At 37.1% G+C, this 10,547-nt stretch overlaps 1 protein-coding gene across 1 annotated transcript; it reads left to right on the top strand.

Annotated features, from left to right (window-relative positions):
- Nucleotides 1-1,523: 1,523 nt before the first annotated feature.
- On the top strand, nucleotides 1,524-9,210 carry LOC133338247 (ATP-binding cassette sub-family G member 1-like; the record flags this gene model as incomplete). The annotated part of the gene is made up of 4 exons (XM_061546425.1): nucleotides 1,524-1,552; nucleotides 2,519-2,757; nucleotides 2,867-2,998; nucleotides 8,810-9,210. Coding segments are annotated over exons 1-4 (801 nt in total), but the record flags the coding sequence as incomplete, so codon positions are not given.
- Between the last annotated feature and the right edge of the window lie 1,337 nt (nucleotides 9,211-10,547).

Here is a 10,547-nt window from a genome sequence, read left to right as displayed (position 1 = left end):
TTTAATAGCCCCCCATGTTAACTATGTGTCATTCGAACAATAAACAGCGGGTTAATTGGAACGTTGAAACGAAGTTAATAAATTATCATTTATCCGTAGACATTCTAAGACAATAACACTTGTATTGGATATTTTAGTGTTATTATTTGTTCAGGTTTTTTTTTTAATTTTTTTAAATTTTTCCGGTAATAATTAATGCATGGACTTGACGAGATTAGAATAATCTCTTTTTAATTCCACAGAGGGCATTTAAGATTTAATTGCGATTGTTGAGAATGTATCCAAGGTTATGGCTAGGAAAAGCAATCGGCTTGAGGCGAGAGGAAGGGTAGTTATACTCGACCATAACCATTGATAGCTGAAGGGATCGGAAAATATCCATGCCTGTTGGTGACCATTGAAAAAAATATATTTAAAAAAGCCACGCCTGTTGGCGATCCTTGAGAAAATATTTCAAAAAAATCCAGGTGTGGATTTTTTGATGAGCCTTGAAAAGATATTTTTAAAAAATCCACGCCTGCTGGTGACCCTTGAAAAAATACTTACTTAGAACAGAACTTACGTTCCATAAGCCGAGCTTAAATAAGATTTCCAGGCGCGTAGGTCTTTTGCGCAGTTTTTCAAATTTGAAAGACCATATTCGGCAATGTTGTCTTCCACTTGATCTTTCCATAGTATTCGTGGCCTTCTGCCTGAACCATCAGCTGGTTCGCTTTTATATACCTTCTGTGCTGGGGCATCTTCATCCATTCTCACAACATGACCTAGCCAACGTAGTCCCTGAATCTCAATACAATGTCGATGTCCGAGAATAGCTGGTAAACCTCATGTTTCATTCGACGGCGATATTCACCATCAACGCAGATCGGCCCATAGATCTTTCGGAGAACTTTTCTCTCAAACACTCCAAGAGCTGCCTCATCGGCTTGAGCAAGTACCCATGCATCAGATCCATATAACATCACGGGTAGTATCAGCGTCTGGTGGAGTGTGAGTTTGGTCTGGCGGGAGGTGTTGTTGCCTCAGACCATAGTAACATCTGTTGGCCATTACTATGTCATTCGTTTTGTTTATGGCGGTACCAAGGTATATAAAATCTTTGACTACCTCGAAGCTGTAGTTATCAAGTTCCACAGTTGGTCCGAGTCTACTGGACGTCTTGCGCGTTGATACCATCAGCTAGGTCTTCTCGCCGTTTACTGCCAGACCCACTTTAGCAGACTCCTTCTTAATTTGTTCAAAGGTGGCTGTTACAGCTCTCAGTGTTCGACCCATTATGTCGATGTCATCGGCGTAGGCGAGTAACATGTATTGTTTGGTGTACAGAGTGCAATTTCTGTTCACTTTTGCCTCTCGTATGACTTTTTCCAGCAGGATGTTAAAAATGTCACATGACAAACTGTCACCTTGTCTGAATCCTCGTTCCGTATTAAAGATCCTTTCCGACTTTAACTGCTGATCTTGTATCAGTTAAAGTTATCCTGCATATCCGTATCAATTTTGCAGGAATGCCAAACGCAGACATGGCTTTATACAACTCTGAAAAGATAGGGTTTTCGAATGAGGCTTTATAGTCGACCAATAGGTGGAATGTGTCGATGTGTTTTTCGTGGGGTTTTTCCAGGATTTAACGCAGAATGAAAAACTGGTCAATGGTCGATTTGCCAGGTCTGAAGCCCCATTGGTATGGTCCAATAATGTCATTGAACATTGGCTTCAATCGTTCACACAGCACACTGGATAGCACTTTATATGCGATGGGAAGGAGACTTATTCCTCTATAGTTGGCACATATCGTCTTGTCTCCTTTTTTGTGCACGGGACACAGGATGCTGAGGTTCCAATCATTGGGCATGCATTCCTCTAGCCAAATTGTACTAATCAGCTGGTGCATGCTCCTTACCAGCATCTGACCACCAGTCTTGAATAGTTCGGCTTCTAACCCATAGGCACCTGTTGCTTTATTTTTCAGCCGATTAATTGCTATTTTGACTTTATCTTGGCTAGGTGGTAAACACTCTATACCATCAACTCTTATTGGTTATGGGGTATCTTCACCGCCACTATTTCTACGCCGAACACTGCGGCTATTCTATACAACGTGTGCACATTCCAAGTGCAGATTCGCATGTTGTGGTCCTTTATACGTTTGCGGGGGTCGTCAACATTAGGGGGTTTTGGTATTCTTTTTCTTTGATTTTCGTAGTAGGAGGGGTTTTCCGAGTGAGGGAAACTAACCCGATGCCTCAACCCATTTTTATAGTTCTTATGGGTGAACTAGCGGCACATATTAGCTCACTATTTCAACGGGTGATGAAAATAGCTACCCCAGGTGACACCGCGGGGAGGTCAGTGTCCACAATTGAGATGAAAGAGGGACCAAGATAAGCCTGAACTTCGCCATGTTAAAACCAACCCCCTACGGCGCCCTTGAAAAAATATTTTAAAAATCACAATTTTTTGCCATAACATTTTTTTTTATTTATTTTTCTTCAATTTGTTTTTCTTTTCATTACAGTGGCCTCGACAGTTCCTCATGCAGTCAATGCATTAGCTTGCTCAAAAAATTGGCAGCCCTGGGCCACACAATTGTCTGCACCATACATCAGCCGTCGGCTTTGATTTTCGAAATGTTCGATAAGCTATATACCGTGGTGGAGGGCCATTGTATGTATCAGGGACCCGTCAAGGAATTAATACCCTTTTTGGCCGATCAAAATCTCATGTGCCCCAGTTATCACAATCCAGCAGATTTTTGTAAGTTTCAAAAAATTAAATGTAAAAAAAAATATTTATTTTTAATATTTTTTTATTTCCAATTTTCCCCATTTGCTTCTCTTTCTCTTCTCTTCTCGTCTCTCTTTAGTACTGGAAGTGGCTGTCGGTGATTATGAACGTGATTTGGAGAAATTAATAAATGCCGCCAATAAGAAATATTTTGAAGATTCCGATCTCAATCAATTGAATCGTGTAACACGGCTAATAAGTCAAATGCAGGGTAGGTACTGAAAAGGACTATAAAATATCATGAAAATTAAAAAAAATATGAAGAACAACAGAAAAAAATTGAAAAGCCAAAGACTGTAAGGGAACGGATGAAACGGAAAAAGTTTAGGCCGAGCCGAATAGTTATAGTAAAGAAAGTGGTAAAGTCGAACTGGGCCGACTATCCTTACAATTGCATGTCAATGTTCCCACGAAGGAACATACGCATGTCTTTCTGCAACCTATGATTAATTTAATTTCATTCGGACAGATTTAGAGTCGGTAATCGGACATACATTAAGAGTTTGGTGCACCATTTTTGTAAAATCGGACGAATAATTATGCATATGTAGGAGCTATATCGAAATCTGAACTGATTTTATCGAAACTTACCACACATCATTCTAGATTCAATTCAGTACGCTATGCCAAATTTCGTGCAAATCGAAGGATATATAGGGACTTTGGTGCATCATTTACATTAAATCGGACGAAAATATATATGGGAGCTATATCTAAATCTGAACCAATTTTCACGAAACTTAACATACATCACTCTTGACTTAACTTAGTACGATATGCCAAATTTCGTGCAAATCGAAGGATATATAGGGACTTTGGTGCACCATTTACCTAAAATCGGACGAAAGTATATATGGGAGCTATATCTAAATCTGAACCGATTTTCACGAAACTTACCACTCATCATTTTAGACTAAATTCAGTACGCTATACCAAATTTCGTGCAAATCCAAGGATATAAAGGGACTTTGGTGCACTATTTACCTAAAATCGGACGAAAATATATACGGGAGCTATATCTAAATCTGAACCAATTTTCACGAAACTTAACATACATCACTCTTGACTTAACTTAGTACGATATGCCAAATTTCGTGCAAATCGAAGGATATATAGGGACTTTGGTGCACCATTTATCTAAAATCGGACGAAAATATATATGGGAGCTATATCTATCTATATCTATGCCAAATTTCATCCAATTCGAATAATAAATGCAACCTGTACTTTGTTAATAATTTAATATGGACAGACGGACGGGCGGACATGCATAAATCGACTTAGAAAGTTATTCTATGCATATTCTCAAAAGGAACCATTTGTCTATCTCGTTTTCTTTTGCCTGTTACAAACATATGCACAAAGACATAATACCCTGTACCACAGTGTGGTGAAGCGTATAAAAATGTAAAACAGGTGCTTAAAAAATTAAAAAAAAATATATTTGAAAATTTCAAGACTATAAGGGAACGGATTGAGGATTAGGGTGAATTTCATTTTTTAGTGTTCCTCATCTATAAAATTTACATTTTTGAAAAACTTTCTATTTGATTTTATTTTCTTTAATTATATTTTTATGTGTGTAAGTTTCTTTTTTCGATTATAATTACTTCCGCATTAACATTACACCAACATAAATATACAACAGCACCTCTTGAATATGCCGCACATTATGTTTATTGCAACCCATTGTGCAATAGGCAGCAAAGTAAACCAAATTTTTAATTGAAAATATCAGAAAAAAACAACAAGAAAAATAACAACACATATTTTGCAATGGGAAAACAAAACAACGAAATTTAAATATTGAAACAAAAAAAGGGAAATCATGCAAAACATAAGTGCCGAAGGGGGAGGAGGAGAAGAAGAAGAAAAATAACCAAAAAGTCATTGGCAAAAAATAGTATTTCCTATAAAAAAAATTCCATTTGTCTTCATGCAAAATAAAGTCCACAAATGACCTCTTTGCGAATTGTGAATGAATGGTTGGTTGGTTGGTTGGGTGAATAGCTGACTGAATGGATGGTTAGATGAATGGCGGCTGGCTGACTGAATAATGACGAACCACACCAACCATTTATTATGTTCACAACCGCGCATCACAAATTGCTATTGTTTGTTGCCAATTTTTTCTTCTTCTTCTTCTGAATATTGTTTTCTTTTCGCTTTCTTCTTTTGTATGTTTTGGTTAAAAGTAAAATGCAATAGAAAATAATAAAAAAAAACACACAAATAATAAATAAGAGGATTCGATGCAATGTGTCGGATTTTCGCATAAGGCATAACAATAGTGAAAGAGTGGAACTTTTTAAAAATACTTGTTCAAGGGGTAACAACAGGCGTGGGGGTGTCGTAGGGGATGATAGATACCAAGCAACGGCTCTGATTGGCTTGAACATGACGCAGTCCAGGCTTATCTTGGTCCCTCTTTCATCTCAATTGTGGACACTGACCTCCTCGTGGTGCCACCTGGGGTAGCTATTTTCATCACCCGATGAAATAGTGAGCTAATATGTGCCGCGAGCAGTGCTGCCAGATAAATTTCATGAAAAATCGTAAATTTTTCAGAAAAAAATCGGCATAATCGGCATTTGTATTTTTAAAAATCGGCAAAAAATCGGCAGAATATAATTTATAAATAAATTCATATTTTTTTGGTTTATAACAAATCAATATTGTTTATTACATTAAAAAAAGATAACAAATTCAATTCTGTATAAAAAAATAACATAAAAGATTAATTTTTCTACAAAAAATGTAGATTTTTCTAAAATATAGTAATTATTATGTACACTAGTGAGATCTTTCAGATTTACGTATAACACAGTGTGGTATTAAGGTCATAAAAAAATTAGAAACTAGTACATATTTTTATTACAAATTTTTAGTATTTCATTATCAATTTTGATATTAAAACAATTTGAATTATTTAGTTTGAGGTAATATTAAGAATAAAGAATCCCTTCCAATGAATCATTCTCAAATGAGCTTCTAATTTTAGTTTTGTTAAGGTTTACCTGACTAAAAATTCGTTCCACATTTGCTGTGGAATGTGGAAGAACCATAATTCTTTGTACAAATTTAGACAAAACTGGAAAAGCTAAATTGGAGCCCCACGTTTAATTTCGGAAATTTTTTTCCGAAAAATTTTTAAATTATATTCTGCATTTTCAAAAATTTCTTCAAAATTCAGAAAGTTTAACTCCCTAAACTCGGAGTCTAAAGATTTTCCTTATTCGATGTAAAATGTAAACTAGACAGAGTACAATGCTGACAAAAAATGCAGATATCTAAGCCATTGAAAACGGCTGCGGCGAGTCGCCGATAGTTATAATGATTTAAAGCTGCCAATTTTATATGTTTGTATGGTAACGCCGTATTAAATTAAAAAGTTAGACAATTTGTGTCGATTGTTGAAATATCGGCAATTCTGAGGCACAAATCGGAAAATCGGCATTTTCCATTTTTAGAGTGAAAAATCGTCAAAATGCCGATAAATCGGCAAATATGGCAGCCCTGGCCCTGGTTCAACATTACAACAACATTTTTGACATTTATTTGTCCAACAGCTGGGCCGATGCGGCTACCTTATTAAATATACCTTGGAACCTACTATGAAAAACCAAAGAAAAAAAACCAAACTCCCAATGTATAAAGGACCACGTTCTGCGAATCTGCACATGGAATGTGCGCACGTTGTACAGAACAGGCGCAGTTTTCGCCTTGGCGGATGTACTCGAGAAGTTCAAAGCCGATATTATTGCCATACAGGAAATGTGATGGAAAGGGACTGGCGTAAATAAATCAGATGATTACACCCTGTATTATAGCTGTCATGAAACGACAGGTGAATTTCGCTGCGGATTTATAGTTAACAGGAGAATAAAAGACCTCGTCTCCAGATTCACTCCAGTAGATGAACGAATTGCTAAAATCCGTATATTGCTATAATCCGTACCTCAGTCTCATTTGCGCTCATGCTCTGCCCGAAGATAAAGATGAACAGACCAACGACATATTTTACGAGCGCCTAGAAACAGTATATGATCGTTGCCCTAGCCATGGCATTATATTCTGCTTGGAGATTTTAATGCAAAAATCGGAAGGGAAAATATCTTTGGCCTCACCGTCGGAAAATTCAGCCTCCATGAGGAAACATCCGATAACGCCATGAGGTTGATTGACTTCGCGGCGGTAGTTAGCAGCACCAGATTACAGCATCTCGATATACACAAGGCCACCTGGATTTTTACTGATGTAAAAACGAGAAATCAAATTGATCATGTTGTAATAGACGGAAGGCATTTATCCAGTGTATTAGACGTTCGATCGTTGCGATGAGCAAATATCGATACGGACCACTACCTTGTGGCAGCCAAGGTACGTACCCGTCTTAATGTAGCAGCAAAGGTGCGATCTAACACAACACGAAAACTCGATGTCGAAAAGATGCAAACACAACAGGTAGCCGAGGCCTACTCCGCTCAACTTACCCACCTGCTTGACGAATGCACTCCCTGTCCCGATAATAATATAGAAGCACAATGGCAAAGAAATGTCCATTCCTTACAAACTGTGACAAAAGAATCACTTGGGTACCAAAGACCCCCATCAAGAAACCCGTGGTACGATCAGGAGTGTCGTTATGCTACTGATGTGAAAAATACAGCGTAGAGGGTGCAGGTACCACCACGTAATGTGATGGAGAATTATCGGGAGCAAAGGAGAGTGGAGAAACATATTTAAAAAAAAGAAGAAAGAACAAGAAAAACGTGATTGGAACCTCATCATCCTGTGTCCCGTGCACAAAATATAAAGTGATATCCAGCGTTATTGGACCAACCAATGCGGCTTCAGACCTGGCAAATCCACCATTGACCAGATTTTCACTCCGCGTCAAATCCTGAAAAAAACCCACGAAAAACACATCGCCATAAACAAAACGAATGACATCAGGTTTGCAATTCGGAGAAGGATAGTGATGGCCAACAGATGCTATTATGGTATGAGCAAACAACTCAAAAGCAAGGCCACCTCCCGCCAAACCAAACTCACACTCTACAAGACGCTGATACTACCCGTGCTATTATATGGATCTGAAGCATGGGTACTTACACAAGATGATGAGGCGGCCCATGGAGTGTTTGAGAGAAAAATTCTCCGAAATATCTATGGGCCGATCTGCGTTGACGGTGAATATCGCCGTCGAATGAACCATGAGCTGTACCAGCTATTCTCGGACATCGACATTGTTAGACGTATTGAGCTGCAGCGACTATGTTGGCTATGTCATATTGTGAGAATGGATGAAGATGCCCCAGCCCAGAAGGCATATAAAAGTGATGATTCACGCAGAAGGGATGGCCACGAAAAAGATGGAAAGACCAAGTGGAAAACAACATTGCCGAATATGATATTTCAAATTTAAAAAACTTCACAAAAGACCGACGCGTCTGGAAATTTTTTTTTTAAGCTCGGCTTAAGTAACAGGCGTCGCTTTTTTAAAAATATTTTTTCAAGGGTCACCAACAAGCGTGGATTTTTTTTTTAATTTTTTTCAAGGGTCACCAACAGGCGTGAATTTTTTTCAAGGGTCACCAACAGGCGTGGATTTTTTTTTTAATTTTTTTCAAGGATCAACAACAGGCGTGGATTTTTTTTCAATTTTTTTCAAGAGTCAGGAACAGGCGTGGATTTTTTTCAATTTTTTTTTCAAGGGTCATCAACAGGCGTGGATTTTTGAAATATTTTTCAAGGGTCACCAACAGGCGTGGATTTTTTCAATTTTTTTCAAGGGTCACCAACAGGCGTGGATTTTTTTTAATTTTTTTCAAGGGTCACCAACAGGCGTGGATTTTTTTTAATTTTTTTCAAGGGTGGATTTTTTTTTTAATTTTTTCCAAGGGTCACCAAGAGGGTTTGATTTCTATTTTCAAATCGTATTTTTTTTATTAAAGTTGCATGTCAACTGTTTAGTTTATTTTTATTAACCCATTACAACTTCTTCTCCTTATCATTTCAGTTGAAAATGTCGATATGTCTCATCACTTGAGTGGCAGTGGAAAAAATCTACCCAAAACCTTCAACATTGACATGGACACCAGTCTAACATCGAAGAAGATGTCGAACTTTCCAGCATTTGATGATTACACGAAACCGGTTGTAATTAACAATGACATGGTCTTGGAGGAAATGAAAGCCCTTGCGGCCAGCGGTGGCAATAAAACGAAGTCATCCGGAGCACCAGAAGATTGCGGCATGGAAATGCCACATGAAAAACAGCCATTGAACAAAAACGAAACGACAACAACAACAACCGTCACGACACACACCTTTGATTCAGAAAACTTTACTAAGGCCTCATTTTTTATGCAATATCTGCTGTTGATGAATCGCATTTTCATTTGTGCGAAACGAAGTAGTGTAAGTAGTAGAAAACCCCATTATTTTTTTAGTAATAAGTGTTTTCCCTTTCTTTGGACGGACCGACAGACAGACATTTATGCAGTCATATTTTTTAATTGTATTATGATGTTTTTGTTTTTTAATAATTTTTTGCCTGGCAGCCTAGTGTGTAGGTCAAGTGTTTCATTTAGTATTACTTAAATGTTTCATTTTTTATACTTTTTTGTTTTTGTTGTTGTACTTTAGAAAACTTAATCTGCCAGTTAAAGTTTTGTTTGTTACTTGAGCCATGAAATATTAGTACTGTCCGAATTATTGTTTTATTTTTCTATTTACCTTGTTACGTGTCAAAATTTTAGCAGTCATAAATTTGTTTACAAAAATCAGTGCGGAATTGGTATTTATAACCTTCAGCACACTGTGGTACAGGGTATTATGTCTATGTGCACACACATGGTACCTTGGTTCCTTTTGAGAATATACACAGAGTCACTTTTTAAATCGATTTATTCATGTCCGTCTGTCTGTCCATGTTAAATTGTAAACAAAGTACAGGTCGCATTTATGATCCGAATTGGATGAAATTTGGCATAGGTCACTTATTTGGCCCAAGGACGAACCCTATTCAAATATTTTCGTCCGATTTAAGTTAAATCGTGTACCAAAGTACCTATATATCATTCGATTTGCACGAAATTTGTCATAGCGTACTGAATAAAGTCTAGAATGATGTGTGTTAAGTTTCGTGAAAATCGGTTCAGATTTAGATATAGCTCCCATACATATTTTCGTCCGATTTAAGGTAAATTGTGTACCAAAGTACCTATATATCATTCGATTTGCACGAAATTTGGCATAGCGTAGTGAAATAAGTCTACAATGATGTGTGTTAAGTTTCCTGATAATCGGTTCAGATTTTGATATAGCTCCCATGTATAGTTTCGCCTAATTTTAGGTAAATAATCCACTAAAGTCCCTATATATCTTTTGATTTGCACGAAATTTGGCACAGCGTAATGAATTAAGTCTAAAAAAATGTGTGTTAAATTTCCTGAAAATCGGTCCAGATTTAGATATAGCTCCCATATATATTTTCGTCCGATTTAATGTAAATGTTGTACCAAAGTCCCTATATATCTTTCGATTTGCACGAAATTTTGCATAGCGTACTGAAATAATTCTACAATGATGTGTGTTAAGTTTCGTGAAAATCGGTTCAGATTTTGATATAGCTCCCATATATATTTTCGTCCGATTTAATATAAATGTTGTACCAAAGTACCTATATATCTTTCGATTTGCACGAAATTTGGCATAGTGTACTGAATTAAGTGTAGAATGATGTGTGTCAAGTT

Source organism: Musca vetustissima, unplaced genomic scaffold, assembly GCF_032173495.1.
Source record: "Musca vetustissima isolate MV318-11 ecotype Yass unplaced genomic scaffold, APGP_CSIRO_Mvet_v1 utg343534, whole genome shotgun sequence".
In the NCBI taxonomy this organism is placed as follows: Eukaryota; Metazoa; Arthropoda; class Insecta; order Diptera; family Muscidae; genus Musca; species Musca vetustissima.
This window is presented reverse-complemented; position numbering and strand designations above follow the sequence as displayed.